General features: G+C 41.7%; 1 protein-coding gene across 18 annotated transcripts in view; it reads right to left on the bottom strand.

Moving 5' to 3' along the window:
* Positions 1–20,760, bottom strand: part of SERGEF (secretion regulating guanine nucleotide exchange factor) — a 144,048-nt gene that overhangs the window by 97,649 nt on the left and 25,639 nt on the right. For 8 of the 18 annotated variants that reach the window (XR_010306725.1, XR_010306731.1, XR_010306728.1 and 5 more), the window contains exons 9-10: positions 13,446–13,606; positions 3,186–3,289 (exon numbers count right to left, since the gene is read on the bottom strand). Coding sequence is in view for 9 of the 18 variants with exons in the window: in XM_064163597.1 (XP_064019667.1) it covers positions 11,143–11,157; positions 13,446–13,606 (176 nt within the window). In the remaining 9 variants the exon portion in view is untranslated. Of the gene's footprint in view, positions 1–1,856; positions 1,961–3,185; positions 3,290–10,823; positions 11,158–13,445; positions 13,607–20,760 lie in introns of those variants that run through there. The other 10 variants (XM_064163591.1, XM_064163590.1, XM_064163592.1 and 7 more) reach the window with 3 other exon arrangements.

Below are 20,760 nucleotides of genomic sequence, written 5' to 3'. Positions count from 1 at the left end.
ACTTTTGAACTCTGATTTTTCTGAGATAAGTTCCCTATTCTTTAAGTATCTTCCTACAAGTACTCAGGATAACCCATCTGATATTTCCAACATCATCAGCAGTACCCAAGGGCAGCACAACTGTCCTGCAATTTAAGGAGGTTGGGTTTTGTCATTGTTTTCAGAATAAAGGCAATTTAGAAGAAAGAGCAAAAGTTTCTCTCCCAGGTTACAAAGTACATTAATAATTTTGGGCAACAAAAGAGAAGGCCAGAACAGAAAATGCTGTGCTGCCTTCACACACAGCAGCAAGAGCAACACTATGGTCTGTTGGGTCAGGCTCAGAACACTGCTCTTCTCTAAGCAGCTACAGGCTAGTACTCTGCAAAGCTTCACAAGAATAAATTATGCTTGCCAAGCATTAAAGATACATTAACATGACATAGGTCATGGGAAATTCAAACTTCAAATACTTTCTGAATCCAATAGATCAGAGACCAAATCAATATTAGAACGAGGAAAAGGGTTACGTTAACTAAAATAAAGCCTTCTGAAATGATTAAGTGATTTTTCAGTAACCATGATAAGACACATTCCAGTGGCTCAGATATAAATGAAAGAGTCATTTAGACACAATTTCACTTTTAGTCATTTACTGTAACACATAACTCTCTGGCTCAATTCCAAAAGATTTCTCAAATCCAATACTAAAGAAAAAAAAAAATCCTGTCAGCCTGAGCAGCCACTCATAACCTCCAGCATACCACAGAACTGTAAGCTGCAACAACACACTCAGAGCAGCACAGGAGCACATTTTGAAACTGTCTGCATTTTTTTGGTGCTCTTTAGTTACATTAGAAAAGACCTGACAATAAAGGTTTAGTTTTCTCACCGTTTCACTGACCATGTTATTAGCCAATTCGTTCTGTCGTCCCTGAAACACAGAGCTGGCATGCTTATTCTTGCTCTTAAGTAAATACTGAGCCCCTTTAAAACATTTGCAATGAGCTAAAAGCTGTTGGAGTTAATCATCTTCTGCTTTGCTTTACTTCTCAAATCAATAGGCCTAATCGAGCATACTCAGTGTAGCTGAATCTCACACTGGATGGTTGTCAAAAGACAACCAGAGTATGGCTACCCAAAGACATTTTAGTAACTCAGCTGAAACTACAACATTTAGGTGGCTTAAAATGTGACAGTAACTTAAAAGGGATTTTTTTTTAGTCAACACAGGGCTGCAGTGTTGCTATTTCACATTGGAATTAAAACCTGAAGTTTCAGGTTTCAGAGACCTGACAAGAACAAGATTTCAAGATACATTAAAAAAAAGGCAACCAACTAAAAAGAACAAAACCACACAACCAAACACAATTATCACAAGACTTTCAAGACAAGCTTGCCTTAACACACATATTCAGCAGTCTCTCACAGATGACCACTACAGTCATTACCTTAAATAAATCTCCTTTTTTATCATTAATTTATGGCAGGCACCAGAAAAAAAGAGTGACCACATGGCTTTACAACATGATGGGTAACTCCACTGAATCTTGGAGAGCTCCACTGACTTAAGTGTACCTCTCTACGTTAACATTGGACTTGACCCAGAAACTCCTGCTGCATTTCAGATCTCCAGACTGAAGTACTACAGAGCTGTGCTGTTTGCAAGCATCAAAGGATTCTATAGAGGAGATTTACTGTGAGGAATTACACCACACATCAGAATGCTTGATTCTTCTGTTATCCTTTTTATTCTACTCTGTCCACCAGAGACCTAAGCATTGCTGTTTGCTTCTTCATCTTTCTTTTGTTACCTGTTTTCTTAAGATATGCTTTCAAGTGTGTCATTCCTGCAAGACAGCTCACCTGCAGAGACTGAAAACCCTGCCCATGGGCATATGACTCAGGGCAGAAGGCATGGCAGTTTTAGCACCGCAATGAGGCAAGCGCAGCAGTATGAGCCACAGATTCTTCACAGCTTCTAGATGGGAAGAAGAAGTTTGGCTTACTGCACACTTACTGACAAGTATATTTTGTGCAGTCATCTAAAACCATTGGTGCATTACTTCTGTGCTCCCAAGAGCACACATTTTGTTTTGCCATGATTGGCAATGTGCCAGTCTTTAATTCTTCACACATCTCCATCCAGTAACACCAGGCTTGAAGTGTCTTAAAAAGACAGAAAGACAAGAGAGAACATCTAGGGATTCTTCTACTCATAGCAGAGTTAATGATTTGAGAAAGATGCAACTTTTGACCACTAAGTCTTACTTATTTCAAGAGACGTGGGAGCAGAATCTACCCCAGCGAGGGAGTGGGCAAGATAGGCAAGATGTGCTACTACACTGCCAAAAGAAAAGGTTACTTAGGGATCAGGCACATCGGCTCTAAAACTCAGCTGAAAACTTTGACATTGATCCAGGGGAAATAAAGAGCTACTGCAGCTCACCTTGAGGTATTGCCCTTAGCTAAAATAAGAATGAATAAAAAGCTATACTACAGGTTTCTGCAGTATGTAAGTTTCCTCTCTACAAAAGTAGGAGGATGTATAGCACACAGAGAAAGTATCCTGGAGACAGTGACTGGCAGGCCTGAATGCTACCCCCCAGAAGCTTCAAACATACTTTAGCTCTTCAAGAACTTTCCAATGCCAAGGACACCTGCTTACAGCCACTTGAACACTTCTGGTCCACAAAGTTATGGAATCACAGAATGCTTGAGGCTGGAAGGGACCTCAAAAGATCATCCTGTCCAACCCCCCTGCCTGAGCAGGATTACCTATACCAGATAATGCAGGAATGCATCCAGGTGGATCTTGAGTACCTCCAGAGTTTGAAGAAGTTTTTTCTCTGATTAATAATGCACTGAAGCATGTAGAAGTTCATGACCAAACACACATTTTACAGAAGGCAACACAGCTGCCTCTGCAGACCATCTCTCACAGGGGCAGGTCCAGCACTATGACAAATGGCAACAGTGTGCCAGGCTTGCTTAGGTGCACAACACTGACTTCACAGCAGCCACACCAGATGGCTCTCAGTAGGGCTACACAAGAACAACTCTCCTGGCCAAGAAAGCCAGACAAAAAACGGGGCAAAAACCCTACAAAACCAAAATATCTCACAAGGAAGTTTCAGCTAAGACATATGTAACAGTTATGGTCCTGTGCAAGGGACCTTTGTAAACTCTAAGTGAAAGCAGATTACCTGAGCTGTTGGGAGGTGCAGCTCTGAACAAGGTCACAACCATGAGTATTCTAATGCTCCTTCTCTAAAATCAAAGGTATTCCTCTTCAGTATATCTAAATTGCCTGCAACAAAAATACAACATCTGTGTTTGTACTAATTTTGACATGTGCCTTACCATGAATTTCATTAGAAGTTACTAAGTAAATTACATTAAAACAGCCTCATTGAAGAGCAAATCTAAAATTCATAATCATTTTTCTTAGCTCAAACATAAAACTAATTTAGCATCACCTCTTCAAGTGTCATAATGGTTTTAATTCATTTTTCTCCACAGGTATCTGTCAATATACAGCACTGAGTACAAAAGAAAATAAGAATGGTAGATAGAATCCAAGCATGAGTATTAGTTGGTACACTATATACACCTCAATAAATGTAGAAGCAAACAAGTGTGCCATTGTGAACAATGGATCTAACATGAATAAAACTATTTCAGAATTTGGTCCTGATTTCTCAGGCTATCAGAATTAAGTGCTCAGCTCCATAACAACAAAACAAGAGAAAGCAAAACGTTTCCCTTTTAGTCACAGGACGCAAAGAGAAAGCACAAGTGGTCTCACTGAATGGAACAACTCTTTCTGAAGCATGTTATCTACCACCAAAAGATAATAAGCAGCAGCATAAGCTGAAATTCCTGTAGTAAAGCAAGTATCCAAAAGAAGCTGTCAATAAGTGTAAGGGGAAATGTACAGGCAAAGAAAGAGGTTGAAAGTGTAACCTCATTTCAGCAGTGGTACGTCAGGAGTCCCTCACTATGATTACTGAATTTGAAGTCTTCAGATGAAGTAAGTTTATTAGAATTCCCTCTGGCATGGCATGCTAAGCACAAACCCAACACAAGTGACTAAATGCTCTTTTCTCTCTGGATCTCTGCCAATCTCACTGCAAGTGGAGGTCCTCCCCACAAAACCTGCCATTCCTGGAGACTCTGAATACTGTCAGTCCTAACTGCACTCCTAACTCATTTGACCTTAAGACACTGTAGAAGCCTACATGTACCATGCAAAAAAGCAAACCCAGATACAATACTGTCCTCATTTCTTGAGGGGGCACATTCTCCCTTAAACATGAAAAACATTATAGTCACATCATATCCCATTTCGTATTTATGAGCAGCTTCTTAGCTAAGCTGAAACAATTGTATCTTAAGATTATTAAACACCATCACAATAATTCTCAAATATCATCTTAATCTTCTACAGTAAAAAGGCACAAAGGGTTTTGCTTCTCATGCCCCTCCAAGCACTTTGTATTTCAGACTTGCTGTGGCAAGGAAAACTGGAGACAGCAAATTAATCCTGTAAGACTTAAATGCAATTTGCTGAACCAAAGGAGAGCCTTCTATTACTCTGTTCCAAGTATTCTCTCGTTTTCTGAAGCTGCAAATCTCAACAGTATTTTCAGTTTAGGGGACTTCAGTCTAGCATCGAAAATGAATAAAAGAACTCCAAACAAACTACTCCATGGAAGGTTTTACACTTGACTATGCGAATGCATTTTTGCATTTTTCTTGGCCCCAATTCCGTGGGAGTCTGAGTAGAATCAGCAGTATCACAGAATCACACAATTGTCAGGGTTGGAAGGGACCTCAAGGATCATCTAGTTCCAACCTCCTTGCCATGGGCAGAGACATCTCACACTAAATCATGTTGCCCAGAGCCTGGCCTTGAAGACTTCCAGGGATGGGGCTTCCACCACCTCCCTAAGCAACCTGTTCCAGTGTCTCACCACCTTTATGGTGAAGAACTTCCTAACATCTAATCTGCATCTCCCCTCCTCTAGATTGGATCCTTCCCCAAAATCCTATCACTACCAGACACCCTATGAAGTCCCTCACCTGCTTTCTTGTAGGCCCCCTTCAAACATTGAAAGGCCACCATAAGGTCTCCTTGCAGTCTTCTCTAAACAGAAAGACCCCAACTCTCTCAGCCTGTCCTCATTGGAGAGGTGCTCCAGAATCACAGAATGTCAGGCACTGGAAGGGACCACGAAAGCTCATCCAGTCCAATGGCCCTGTCAGAGCAACATCACCTACACCAGATCACACAGGAACACATCTAGGCAGGTTTTGAGTATCTGCAGAGAGGGAGACTCCACAACCCCCCAGCCAGCCTGTTCCACTGTTCTGTCACACTCATAGTGGAAATAAAATCCTCCTCATGTTTAAATGAACCTTCTTATGCTTCAGCTTCCACTCTTTGCCCTTTGTCCAGCCCTCTGTGTAAGTCTTAGACACACAGAGTAAAACTTCAAAAGGAAACTGCCGTCACCATTTCCATTTTCTTGTTTAAGGTTTCTTCTATTTGCACCATGAAATCATATTTTGTATTCTTCTAAAACAGAACTAAGACTCAAACTACAGCAGGTGCTATGAAACAGCAAAAGAGAAGACTGCAAATTTTTGTTTTCTGAAGACTGACAACATCCCCTCCCATCACAACCTGTGACTTGCATTCCCAATGCAAACATTAGATTCACTGTGAAGCAGAAACCAGCCTGCATGATCTTAAGCAACTGGCATGCAGTTCCAAAGTAATACTTTCAAACATGAGAAACTTCAATTTTCAGAAGACAAGCTGACACCTACTAGCTCAAGACAAGATGACTGATAATAAGACTTACACTCTCAAATACCTGTATCAGTGTTCACAGAACCATAGAATCAAGCAGGTTGGAAGAGACCTCCAAGATCATCCAGTCCAACCTATCCCCCAGCCCTATCCAATCAACTAGACCATGGCATTAAGTGCCTCATCCAGTCATTTTTTTTAACACCTCCAGGGACGGCGACTCCACCACCTCCCTGGGCAGCCCATTCCAATGCCAATCACTTTCTCTGTCATGGACTTCCTCCTAACATCCAGCCTAGACCTCCCCTGCCACAACTTGAAACTATCCCCTTGTTCCGTTGCTGCTTGCGTGGCAGAAGTGACCAACCCCCACCCGGCTACAGCCTCCCTTCAGGTAGTTGTAGACAGCAATGAGGTCACCCCTGAGCCTCCTCTCCTCCAAGCTAAGCAATCCCAGCTCCCTCAGCCTCTCCTCATAGGGCTGTGCTCCAGGCCTGTTGGAAAGAAGAATTGGTTTAATGTATATTCTTCTTGTCCAACAATCCATTCAAGAACATGAAACAAAGGCTAGGATCAAGTAAAACCTGGACCACTTAGGGTACAGTAGAAAGGTTTCCTTTGGCCAACTTCTCTAAACATAAAATGCTGAGAAACAGATTTGCCACATAAATCCACAGCAGAATCCCTTACATATCCTATGCTGTGCTAAGCAAGGCATTATCTCAACAACCAGGGATACAATGCATCAAACATGTGTGTCCGAGCAAGTGGCCTAACATTATGCCATAAATATTGCTGGATCTCAGCAGGTGAAAAACTTCTGCTTGTAGGGCATCACAGCAGCCTCAATGATTCAATCCACTAAGCAAACTGGAAAGACTTCAATTGCACCCACTGGAGAAGTCTCTACCTACATGGTTTTCATGAGAAGGAAGAAATACATTTCAACCAAGAATGTGGAACACTCACAATAAGTAAAAACCCCATAATGGTTTCTACCTCATTTCCTGTTCCCATACTCTCACTGAATTAAAGGAAACAATCCTGCAGTTGTGCTCCCAGAAGCCAGGGGTTTTTTTGGCAATTATTGTCTAAAAGTTTGCAAGTATGCAGCTATTTGCTCTAAAAGTGGGTTCTAGGGTGTTTGTTATTATTTTAACTGCATTACCACACCATTTGCAGATAACCCAGGATGCATTCATCTTTGTTTTGTTGTAGTTTAATCCCAAAAAGGGAGCAGCAGCAGACCAAGAAGCTGAAGAAAAATAATTCACTGCTTGCTATTTCTGGGAGTTAATTTTGTGTATTTAAGTGATAAACCTTTTCTCACAACTATCCAAAAAAAAAAAAAAAAGGGCTTCTCTGTCCAGACATTTAAACACAAATAAATAAATCAAATCCACAAGAAATCAAAATAAAGAAGCAAACAGAGAAGACAATGTAAGAATCACAAAGCATTTTCGCAGAGGACACAGAATTTACAAACACAAAGTACTGCATCTTGGCATACACAAAGGCCATAAAAGAAGTGCACAGTTAAATACTCCTGCAGTGTGTCATGTCACAGCACTTAATCAAACGTTAGACACCACAGTGTCTCTGTCTGGATTCAAGTGACTGAAATCTGTTTAGGTTTGTTGGATGGCTTTTATCCCTGGAACCTCTTGTGAGGTCCAGTACAGCCAGGCTTGCTGGCAATTTTTTTCCCCTTTTTCCTACCTATACTATAGATCAAGGTCTTGGATTGTGAAGGCTTTGGATAGGTGCACATTTTCAAAGTGTGAAATGAACTAACAGTGGAGGCTGCAGTTAAACTTTGGCAACTTAAGCTGGACAGAAGGGACTTGCACCAGAAAAACATAACTAGCATTTGCACCAGAAGTTTCTTGATCTAAATTTCTGGGGTCAGCCAGGTAAAGAAGAATTCATCTAACCCCAAATGAGCATTTTTGCATTATTTTTCCCTCCACAGAAGGAGGTGGGGATGAGATTTCATTGCAGTGACTGCTGCAAATTGATAGCTTTGTTCCAGTTCACTACAGATTCTTATTGATTTTCTCTTGTTTTAGCCTGCATTGATTTGTTAATTCCTTCTCTGTAACAGTTCTAATGACAAATTGGGAATGAAAAACTGCATGCTTTAGGGCCTTTTCCACCAGCCTCTTGCTTCCAAATGTATTTTCACTTGGACTTGGACTACATCCATGCACCTGCCCTGGTTAGATCTGACTCACCTTAAACTAGGATACTTTTTTACATTACAAACTTCTGTTTAGGCTCCTCATGGATGAAGGAGGCAACTGAAGCAATGTCACTGAGAAGGAACTGGATTTCTACACTAACAATTGTCACCTTTCAAGGTTGCTGCTGGCAGAGATTGTCTCAATATCAAGTACTTTTTTTAAGCAGTTCTGCAGTACTCCCCATGGTTGATTAGCCAGCACTAACTGCATCATGCAGGGGAAAGGCACTAGTGAAAGTTCATGGCATTTGTTGGTGCAAAGAAATACTTCAGAGGAGAAATGAGCTGGATCACAAGCTGTCTCTGAGTTCAGTGAGTGTTGCAGTCATGGTATCCCATTATTAGAACAATCCATGAAGGAGGATGTGACCCAGACAATATTTTTCATTTAAGGAACCTAATATGAGCTTTGCATATCAAAATTACCAACAAGGCAACTTAGGTTAGTCATTCTGCTGCCAGTTTGGTTTCATTATTGGGACTACACTACTGACATACCTGAAGCATGTCTGCAGGAGCCCTGGCTACTGCTGCAAGCAGTCTTGGTCTCTACCATCTCCCTGATACTTCTAGATTTCCAAGGGAGGTATTAATTTGGAATCCTAGTTGTAACACACCATCAAAATGACTTTGTGAATTATGAAGATTAAGGATTCACCCACACTTACATTTATAACACCTCAGCCATCACATGCTGGGTGAGTCTCTAACTCCTGACTTCATCCCCTATCAGGTCTCTCCTACTTCACCCAAACTCTAAGGGACTCAACCCCTCGTTGCCTCCTATACAGACCACAAAGCAGACTGACCCCTGACTGCCATTTTGGTGCTAAAACAGAACCCCAGCAGAGAATTTTGGCCATTTTACACTAACCCTCATCTGCAGAAGTGAAAACTCGAAACCCTGTAGTTTGTATTCACACAGCATAAGCTTTCTGGTACAAAGGCAGTGCAGTTCTCCTTTGCCATTCATTTGGTGCAAATCTGATCTCCCATCTCCCTTCCTGCATAGAAATGGAAAGGCACAGGTGATGGGAAGCACAGTGCTGGGAACTAATATGATCTTTGCTTTGCTTTCCAAAAGTTACACACCTAGATTGGTGAGCTAGGCTGCTCTCAGAGGTGGAGAGAAAGCTCCCCATCCTCTCACCTACTGTTAAATAGCTGAGCTTCACCAAGTTATCATGCTAGTTTGAGCCGAGCTGGAGGGAATAATTAGATTGTAGGCTGTGAAAAAGAAACAATGGTGACATCTACATCACTCATATGCTTGCTGAGATGTATAAAACCAAGAACACAAATACAGATAACACAGTTGCTCTCTGGCTTTGGGCTGCACTTCTCTCCAACCTGCTGTCTGTGTGACTAATCTATCTGCTTCCTAATCCCCCTGGCTGACTCTCCAAACTCATCTTGAATGTAAGGCAAACTCTGGGATAAGGTAGAGAGAGGGGTGGAAAGGAGGTAGAAGGGTGGCTGAGAGCCCCTCCTGGGGCCTCTGGTTTCTGGGAGGGCTGTTGTGTTTCTGTATTACCTTTTTAACTTGGATATTTCTGTATATATATCTTGTAAATATCTGCTTGTATATTTTGCTAAGATGTAAATACAAAGCTTCATACTTAATTTCCAGCCTCTGAGTCTAGTCTTGGTGATTTTCTTAAAAGGGGGAGGGGGGACGACCCAGGTAACACCCAAACTATCAGAGTTATTTATGCTAAAAATTGTAAGTCACAATTTTTATGGACAGACTAACATTTCCAGAGTAACTTCTGCTGCCTAACACAGTGGTATTGCTAACTTCAGGCAATTACTTTGCTAGGAGTACTAAATGCCTTCCTACCCAGACCCTAAGGTTTTCTTTACAAACCATGGTCATGTCTTAACAGGCTAAGAAAAGCAAGGAATAAGTGGGATGACTACCTAGCCAAAAAGTTGCACCTGAATTTCAGTAGTTTGTTACTGCCCTCAATTTCCTGCTAGAAGCACAACAGGGAGAATTGACTGCCCTAAGTAGTAAATCCTATTTCCTATAATACAACTGTAAACTCCTCTCAACCTTCTCACAGTGTTGCCAAGACTAGTTTTACCCTCCCATAGAGGGCATGCAGGTCACACAAACACATCTCAGCTAACGAAGTCTTTCTGAACCTCACATGGAGACTGCAGTTGGTGCACCCTGTTTGGGTTTTTTTCCTCCTAATGATAATTTGAACTAACTGTTCTCCATTTTCATTTGTAATTGCAACTTCCCATTTGCACACTAAGTTGTACTGATAACCTGCTTCTCCTTAGCCTTTGTTTGTCACTTAAAATTAATTGATAAACTGAACACTTGATTTCACTCTTGCAAGAATATTAAAAGGTACTATCTCTACATTACCATTTTTATCACTGCATCTTTAATTACCATTTTTATCATTGCATCTCTAAACCAGCATAACAAAACCTACCTGCACCAATCAAAGAAAACCCAACAATGCCATTTCTTGAAGGGCACAGATCAAGAGCAATTTGTGAAAGACACTGATTCACGACCCAAAACCACCATAATACTGCACTACTTGCTTACCAGGTGAGAAATTCCACTCACAAACCCCTTGGTAAAAGACAAAGTGACCTTTCCCACACATGAATGCTATGATGGAGACACAGCCCCATGTGAACAGTGCTGCACATACAGAACAGCTCAGCTACCAAGAAATGTTCGGCACTGCATGATGACTTCTCACTTGTTTAATGCTGCAGCAGAAGTTTGCTGCAGTGTCAACACTATGCTGAATGTACTGTGAACAGTGGAACAACAGCTATTCAACACCAAAAATATCACATGGACTGGAAAAACATTTGGACAAGAAGGAAACATTCAACCAGGTCTTTGTAGCATTTGCTAAATACAGCAGCTCATCACATTTCAGGCCATTTGTATTTAATTGTCCTTTCATCTGAAGAGCGGTGGATATGAATGCACATCAGGCAGCATATGAGTCAGATGTTCTGAAGAGGTCCAATCAAGGACACCCCACAACACCCAGAACATCTCACACAACTCACTTAGGCTGCTGCCTGAAGTTTCTTTGCAGTGCTTTGTCCTGTTCCACTGTGGTCATGCACCAAAGCACTGAGAAAATAATAAACAGACCTGCTGTCAGGTAATCCAAAACAATCTAAACATAGCAGACTCCAGGAACCTGATGTGCACACATTCTTTTAAAGTCACCAAGAAGACCTACCCAGAGTAGTAGATAATTACCTAATGCTCAGGCTTTTGGTGGTTTTCCACTTTTCCAATTGAAAGAAAGAAAATATTCCTATTTCTCAAGGTTAATGTTTCCAAATGAATTTGCCAAATGAAGTCAGACTCACAATGGAATAGGTCACTCACCACACTTAAAAAAAATCGGTTTTCAGAGCTGTACACAGACACAGACTTTATCCATTTCAACACAAAGATAGGAGAATTCCTGTCTTTGGCAGAGAAAGCAAAGAAGCCACGGGCATGGAGACAGGAAGCAGCACAGGAGGTAAAGTTTACTGCACTGTCCTTGAGGTAAACCAGTGCACCTTTTTACACTGTCCTCTATTCTTTGGATTAGTTTCTCCATTTTGGTTTTAACAATATTAACTGAAGTGCAGAAGCAATCAACAGACCACAGCTCTGCCAAAAATTCAGTTGAATCAGTAGAAGTGATTTGTAAAAATAGACCATGGATAGAAATCATTAGTTGTAATCCTCAACTGTTAAAGTGGCTCTCAGCATTAAGTGTGCAAACTGAAATTGTTAATTCAAGGTAACCATGGAGAAGAACTCATTCTCTCTGTATTCCTTTTAATTCAGCTCCCAGACCAAACCTTGCCTCCATGACAGCCAGTGGAGGAAGGGATAGCTTGTGTGTAAGCAAAAAGCAGCTTACACTCCACATGGCCTGCACACTGAAATTTAATGCATTTTTAAGGATAAATTCTAGCTCTGGCATTATTTTGTAATCTTGCACTGAAGCAATTTAGGCTCTTATTGTCTGCTTTTTCCTTGTCTCATCAACACATATCCTCTCAGGGTACAAATGATGGTAGCTCTTGATCACGCTCTTAAATCATCTTCATGCTGTTAGCTCTGCAAAGAATGATGCCTGCTCCAGAGCACTGCCATTGCTAATCACTCAAATCAGGTCTCTCATAGGTCTTTCAAGGGGAACAGCACTGAGGGCAGCAGAACGAAGATGACATTGTTTTTTCTCTTCCTTTTCAAGGAAGAGATCTGAATGCCTCCCTTTCCTTCACCTTCATGGAACACTCGGCCTTACAAGTTCCCCTGTACAAGAGCTACAGCTGCCTTGGGTTTGTGTTGTACAAGAAAGGATACAACTGCATACTTGAGGAATTATCTGAAGCACAGTGTGAAACAGACTCAGCAACTGTGTTCTCTGTAGATACCCAACGACAGAAGCAGAACCCATCTCAAAACATCTAAGAAGGTTTGAGACTCGTTGCAGCCAACACTGACTAAACAAATCATTCATTGGTGCAGCATCCTGGGCTCTGAAGCTCCATTTGACATATGCAAGTGCACACAACCACAGAACACTGATGTTTGCAAAGTCCAGAGGCTGGCTCTTCTAACTGAAGTCTCACCATGGGAGACTGCCAGAAGGCAGGGATATAGTACATATATTGCAGCTGAGGCTGTCAACCTGTGCATACCCCTTGCCTTTTGACCACCAGCTACCCCACAGACACATACTCCTTTTGACTGGTTATCTGCCCAGATAGGACCTGCCCATCACATGCCAATAGGCCAGTTGCCACTCAGACCACAGGAGAAGGTTTGTAGGCAGCACAGGTTGTATGTTTTGTCAGATCACAGCAAACAACTGAAGTGACTTTTTCTTTCTGATCACCTTAATGCTTGAAGATAAATCATTTTGCATTGAATTAGAGATGTGAAAAGAAAACCTCCAGTACTGCTCCAGATATTATAAGGTAGGAAAATACTCACTGTGTGCTTAGTCTGAGCTGCAGCATTAATTTTCATTGGCTAGAGATAGGCCACTGGCTAAACTGTTATAGGGGGCTGCAGCTGGGCAATGTCCCCCCTCACCTGTTCATCTGGATTGCAGCTGCAGCTATCTCCTGCACACATCAGTATCTGAAAGAACATGGCATCTTCTGCAAATGGTAACTCTGATCTCACTAAGGAAAAAAATCAGCTCCTGAATGCAAAAGCCTTTTCATAAATTCTACATAATTGAAAAATTAAATTCTGAGCTTACAGGAAGAGCTGCAAGTGCTCATGCCACAGCTTTTGAAAGGTCTCTCTTGGAAAATTGGTCTGATTATTTTAATGCACATAAAAAAAGGAGGAGGTGCTGCAGGGGGCTGGGGGAAGGGGTAAATAGTCATTGTCTTTACCTGAGATGCTCCATTTAGGCAAGGCACTGAAACAGGGGTGCTACACAACTGCCCCACGTGTTGTTCAGATGTCGTGCATGCCTCCTGCCCGTCGGGAGCCACTGCGTGTCTTCCAAGTTGCCCATAGGCTGCTCTGCCCCAGGTGAATATCTTGCCAGTTTCTAAACACAAAACATGTTTCAAGATTACTTATTCACTAGGTTCCTGGAACATCTGGATACCAGTTCAAAGCCAGAGCAACACTTCTGAACACATCTTATCTAAAGCTTCAAAAACTTACTGAGCACTTTCTTCTAGGAGCTGAGGAAAACAAAATAAGACCAGCTAAAGACATATTACAGTGGACTTCTATGTGGGTGCTCAAACTTCTTTAACTTGTTTTACAGCATCTGTAGGTTGGCTTGGGATATAAATGAAACAGTGGCAATAAAGCTGCTGTATAACCTTTGGTTATACAAAGAACATTTTAATAGAAGGACACACAAAAGATACTTCTCTACTCACAGTCTTTGCCATTGCATGGCCTGTATTTAACACACAGTTTATGTCTCCCTAATAGAAGTTATCTTCTGTCACAACTTCCATTAGCAGAGTAACAGCTCTCAGGACAGCAACATCAGAAACATCATCACAGTTGTCTTTAGGTGTTGGGAATGCACCAGTTTGTTTGCACAGGAATCACAAATTGGCCAAAGAAAGACAACCTCAAATCAAGCCAGCAGAATGTAGATCACCCTCCTCTCCACATATTATTCTGGGCTCACTGCTGGAGGACTGAGACTCAACAAGTCCATTCTCAGTATTTACAACATCCATAAAGCAATGCATCTTACCTTCAGTTCCCTATGTTTAAAAAAGGTCATACCTAAGTGACAGCTTTACTTTCTTAATGAAGATCTCTGCAGGCAAGTAATGAAAAGCTCTCTCTTCTAGGCTTCCAATTTTAAAAAGAACTAGATGCACACACAATACAACCAGTATGTTCTCAACTTGGTTCTAACTGCAAACAGCAATCCACATTCCAGCCCAAAGGAAGCCTGCAATGACCTTGAGCGAGGTACAGACTTTAGTCAAGCCTTTAGCTCCTCTCCAGAATTGAACTCAAGTCATCAAGTCAGATGATGTGGATTTGAGGAAAATACTATGAAATCAAGGAAATCAGCTTCCCATGTTAGTCAATAAAGATACAGCCTGCAGAGGTGTCAGGAGCAGTCCGTACCCCTCACAACAGCCAGGGGTGGCAACTGAGGGTTTTCTTAACACATGCCACAATGGAAAGCTCTAGAAACCTGAACGTCTCCCTTTTCCTTCAGGTGCTGTTAAAACTGGCTTGAAGGGGACACAGGTGGGCACTGGTGGTACATGAAATTAAAGTTGGTAACATATCTCATTAATAAATTGAAAGCCTCTACCTTCATGTATATAAATACAAGAGAAGCATATGCATTTTTCTTGGCAATCTGCTAACAGAGGTAACTTTTACTCCAATCACTGCAAGTTCTCCAGATGCAGTCTCTCAGTTTGTGGATAAAGCTCCCTTGAAATAATTAAGAGATAAAATTAGTTGTCCTTTTCTCTGAAGGGCACAAAGATTTCCTTCCTTTGGAGCTTCCGAGCACTTCACACAAAAATTGAAACTAGTCATACCCTACTTTGGATACAAGTGAGGTCTTTCAGCATAGCAGCTGCATCATGTCAGGCTATGGCATTACAAGTGCCCTCAGAACCACCAGTGTACCTTACAGAGATTAGAAAACAGGTTGCAGTTTAAAAGCCATGCTTGTTCTGGAGGTACTATGCTTTGCAGTCTGCACAGATCTCTGCTAAAAAGGTCTCCAGCTGCTGAAACCTTGCAAGACGACTCCTACTTCAGTATGCTACGTAGCAAACAAAAGCAGACTAAGCTTCAGGCTTCTACATCAGATCAGGTTACAGCACCTACGTAGAACCCAGCGAGCAGACTGGACAAGGCCAGGCAGGCTGCTCTGTTTCACATCCACTACAGGAAATGAAGCTGAGTCTTATGAAACACAAAGCCAGAAATTTTCTGTAACCTCTAGTTAGCTCATCAATAGATCACAGGCTCTCAAGCTCTACCCAGACACTTCTCTACAGATCCCAAGGACCATATCTTAACTAATGCACTTCAGCTCTCAGAAGCCAAAAGCACATCATTTCCATGTGCTGAAGCCTATACAAGTTTAGCCATCCTTTCTTCTATAGTGGGTATTGGTTTTCTTAAGGTTCACCCTGCACTTTCATCACTGGATCAACTATTGAGGCACTACACTAAAATTTCAACAGAAACATCAAGCTGAAATGCAAAGCAAGAGAATCAGAAATAGCATTATCCCAGAGGTTTTTATTCAGCCTTACAAAAGCTTTGAAGTATTCTCATCTCTGTTACTGCAAATGATTTCTGTACATCCAGTGGAGCTGAAGAATGCAAGCATATAGCAAGGAATAAACCCAGAGTGCAATAACACTCAGCTACAACAAAACATTCACAGCATCCATGCTAGTTTGAAACTAGCTACAGTGTTTTGGTGAGAACTACATTACAGGCTGTGAAAGGGAAACAATGGTGATGTCTACACTCATAGGCTTGCTGAGAGGTGTAAGAACAAGAGTATAAACATAGATAGGGCAGTTCAGGCACTGCCTGGGCTTTGAGCTGCATTTCTCTCTAACTTCTCCTTCCATCTCTCTGATCAATCCACTTACTTCCTAACCCCCCTGGCCAACTCCCCATTCTTCTTTGGGGCACAAGGCAACATCTGGGATAAGGTAGAGGGGTGGAAGAAGGTAGAAGGATGGTTGGGAGCCCCTCCTGGCAACTCAGGTTTCTGGGAGGGCTGTTGTGTTTCTGTATCACCTTTTATGTTGTCTACTTCTGTCTATAACTGTATATACTGTAAATATCTGCTGGTATATGGTGCTAAGCTGTAAATAATAAGCTTCATTCCATTTCCAGAGCCAGCTGAGTCTAGTCTGGGTGATTTCCAAAGTGCGAGGGGGCAAGGAGCACCCAAACCACCACAGCATCCATTTTCTTTCACTGGACAAGCAGGCATAGAATCACTTAGACATGCTAAACCAAACAGAACTTTTAGGCAACATTTATAATAAACTTTTTGCTTTCTATCACTATAGGGGAAGCAATTTTCAGGTGCTTTTAAGAAGAACTTCTTCTCTTAGTCAGGTGGGGGGTGGCCTCTTCTCCCAGGCAACCAGCAATAGAACAAGGGGACACAGTCTCAAGTTGTGCCAGGGTAGGTATAGGCTGGATGTTAGGAAGAAGTTCTTCACAGAGAGAGTGATTGGCATTGGAATGGGCTGCCCAGGGAGGTGGTGGAGGCACCGTCCCTGGAGGTGTTCAAGAAAAGACTGGCTGAGGCACTTAGTGCCCTGGTCTAGTTGACTGGATGGGGCTGGGTGCTAGGTTGGCCTGGATGACCTTTGAGGTCTCTTCCAACCTGGTTGATTCTATGATTCTGTGACTGGATAGGGCCGGGGAAAAGGTTGGACTGGATGATCTTCGAGGTCTCTTCCAACCTGGTTGATTCTATGATTCAATGCCCAAAGATTAAGCAACCAACCATTTCTACCTCAGTTCCCATCAACTTAGTTCTCACTTGTCAGCAGAAATTCATTCCCTGTTTATTTGGTGAGCATTCCCCCTCTCATGCTCAGTTTCCCACTAATGGTCAAACATTTCTATTTCTCAGCCAAACACAGCTGTCCAGGGATACTTGAATATAAATAAAGCTGTCTTTCCTGCAAGAGAAGCTAACATAAGCTGATTTAGAAGTGTTTTCTGTATGAAGTAACAGTTCTATTTCCAGCAAACAAAAGAAAAACTAAACAAAAAAAAAAAATCAATTAATAATTAATTAATTTTTTTTTAATTACAATCCTAAGGTCAGTCTCAGGTGCAAATTTCAGGCAGAGGCAAACACCATCACATGGAAAATTCCACCCAAAAGGTTAAAGTCTCATCAAAACGTCAAGTAAAAGCAAGCACTGAGTTATGACAGAAAGCATTAAGCAATTGTATTGAGAGGTATTGCTGCTGTGCTGCTTATAATATAGATGGTATTTTAAACTGTTCTAAGAATATTTGAGAAAGACATTAGTCATACAGAGCAAGGAGGCTGCAGGATGAATTACTTAAGAATGAAGGGTGATAGAAGGAGGAGTGTTGGTCTAATATTAGAATAGAACAGATTTTAATTAGAAGTCAAGAAAACATACACAGTGATGAGTCAACTGGACAAAGTACATCAACCATGGAAGTGGCTCAGGCATCAGGAAAGGAGGAATTTCATACCAGACTCTAGACAGTAAGAGAACACAAAAGGGAGGAGGCATCTCTACAACCTGCATCAGAGAATGAAGCAAACAACATAGAATCATAGAATCAACCAGGTTGGAAGACACCTCCAAGATCATCCAGTCCAACCTATCCCCCAGCCCTATCCAGTCAACTAGACCATGGCACTAAGTGCCTCATACCAAAAATGCTTCCTTGATCTTGCCCTGTTTTGAACAAATAGGCTCTAGTTCCAGAAGGCACCTCTACTCCTCAACTTTGACACACACATTATCCTAGACAATTTCATTGCAACCATGTCTTTTGTCAGCAGGCAAATGCTCCATCATGTAAAGGCAAGAGGGTTCCATATCGCTTGGAATTCAGGAGCAAAAGACATAATTCACGCATCCTCTCTCATTCCCATGTACACCCTGACTGAAACCTGCAGTACAGGAGTTCAGAGAGCTGGAAGAAATGGATAGAGGCCAGAAGAAAAAGGAAAATTTCCCAGCAGACCCTTAAGCAAACAGCACATACAAGAATATGCTACATCAGTTGCGATTCTGCACGGTCATACAGATCGTTTCCTCCTGGCCTCTGAACGGTAAACACAGCAGTGTGCATCAGGGTAGGTACAGCAGCAAATCACCTGAAACACATGCTCGAGGCCAGCCCAGACAGGTATGAAGGGATGTACATATGCAAGCCAACACTACATGAGCAATCCACTATCAGAAAGGCTCCTCTGCTTTTTCTCCGCATTATCCTTCTGTTCTTACACTATCACAAAGTGCAGACAGTTGAGTAGAGCCTCAAAATTACATGCTCACAACCATCTGAGCATTGCAAATCCAGCAACATCACATAAAGCATTTCTAGTTGCTTCCTTTCTGACTCTGTAGCTCTTACTGTGCTGCTTTATGGTGCTGCTGAGGCTGTGGAGCAAGTAATTTCTTCCTTTTAGTACTTCCTTAATCAATCTGCTCAGTCACACAAGCATTTGGAGAAAATTAACAATAAGAGAGAAGAGGCATTTTGGTTCTAAAGGCAAGTTAGTTTCTCATTAAAAGACAATAGATAAATAGGAATATTAAAATTCACTAATTTTAACTAGACTCAGATTCATCTTTGTTATCAGTCTTCCCATTTTCAGATGGTATCCTGACTGCACCAGTGTTATCTCCTTGAAGTCTTTATTCAGCATCCAGGCAAGCTTTGAACTCTCCTTTCATAAATACTAGATGAAAGAGTTCATCTAGGCTATCTCAGTTCATGGTTGCACTCACAATTACTTTTCAAATGAACTCTGGATAGTCATACTAAATACTTCATCTCATTTGGACTTCAAATAGGAGGTTCTATATAAAATTCCTAATGCCACCTTTCACATGAAAATTCACAGGAGCAGGTATTAAAAGCTGACACTTGGAGACTGTCTCTGCCTCATTCCTGCCTCATACAGGGAAAACCAACACTTCTCCCACAGCTACAGATCTCTGCTGTCCCTCAGGACAAACACTAATGGGTTGCATTCTGAGAAACTTCCTCATCTACCTAGAAACAGACTTTCTGCAGGGCAGCCATACAGAAAAAACATTCATTCATCCCTAATTCCTTCTTGGCTAAAAAGACAGCTTTAATTCAGCCGCTAGGAACCAGGCATCACTACTACACCTTCAATGTAACACCTGTACCTGTGCATGGTTTCAGTACACAGGATTATCTGCTCCAGCAAAGGTTTAAACAGCCCCTTCACCCTTTCATGCAGCAGTTCAGTGTCCCAGAGCTTCTCACATCTCTTAACACATCTTCTTTCTATGACCTCTTTACAGGCTTCTGCAACTTTATATAACAGGACATGCTCATGGGGGTTTTTTGTTGTTCTGTTTTTTTTCCCCTCCATATTCTTTTATAATAGGTATTAAAAATGCATCAGTAAAGCACAAATCTATGCACAGTATTGAGGTCATGCCTCTTCAGGAAAGTTCAGACTAAACAACACAAGCATTTCAGGGACATCAGCAACACACAACTAGAGATTGTTTCAACTGCCACTTCCAGCCTTCTGCAGTCATAGGTCGCAGTGTATAGCTAGTTCAAAACAGTCCACAGAGCATCTACTCAATAGGCTGCAACTCGAATGGGTTTCCAGTCACCCTATGAACAGGTGTAAACCTGCAACAAAAAGCCACAAGTGCCACAGGAAGAGAGCCACCAGTTGTCCTGCAAGAGCTACAGATTTGTCAGGTACAACTCCTCTTCAAACAGGCCAGAGATTCCAGACATTCTGAGCTACATCAGATTTCCCCAAAGCTGGTGACCAATTTAAGCTCAAGTGTGTGGACAATATAAACCAACATCTATGGGATTTCACACAACTAAAATCAGTGGCTCATCTATAGTGCAGACAACAACTGCACTGACCCATTCCTATTGCTTACCAAAAAAGAGGACAGGTAAGAAATCAACCTCAGAGACAATTATGCACCATGGAAAAACACTCATCCAGCCAAGAAAAACTCTGTTGCACAGTATTCATATAAACAGATACAGCATAAGGGAACATCATCCAGACTCAGAGCCTTCTGAAGTTACCAAACCATGACAGCCCCTATGGCTTACATGATAACATGCTGTAACAGAAGCACTCTGCTAGACAGGTAAAGATATGAGGATGGGGGAGACTCTCCAAGGGAAGACAACAGGATTGTGACAGCCTTTTAGCACAGACTAACATGTTCAAAATAAACTGAGAACTCCTTAGCCAGCAGTTTACACCAAGACAGCTGGAGAAACTTTGGACCCAAACAGTTGTTCTCATCCCTACGCCACCAACCTTCATTGTGATTGAACTATTTGTGATGGGTGAGGTAAACCCAGACAAGAAATCAATTTGGCTGAAAAACTGTCTTGGGAAGGGGAAGCTTGGAAACAGCAACTATTGCTAAAAGCAGTCCTGTATTAAGTCAATCCAACCCTCTGTATGATGGGCTAGAGATA

Source organism: Pogoniulus pusillus, chromosome 24 (assembly GCF_015220805.1).
Source record: "Pogoniulus pusillus isolate bPogPus1 chromosome 24, bPogPus1.pri, whole genome shotgun sequence".
Classification (NCBI taxonomy): domain Eukaryota; kingdom Metazoa; phylum Chordata; class Aves; order Piciformes; family Lybiidae; genus Pogoniulus; species Pogoniulus pusillus.
This window is presented reverse-complemented; position numbering and strand designations above follow the sequence as displayed.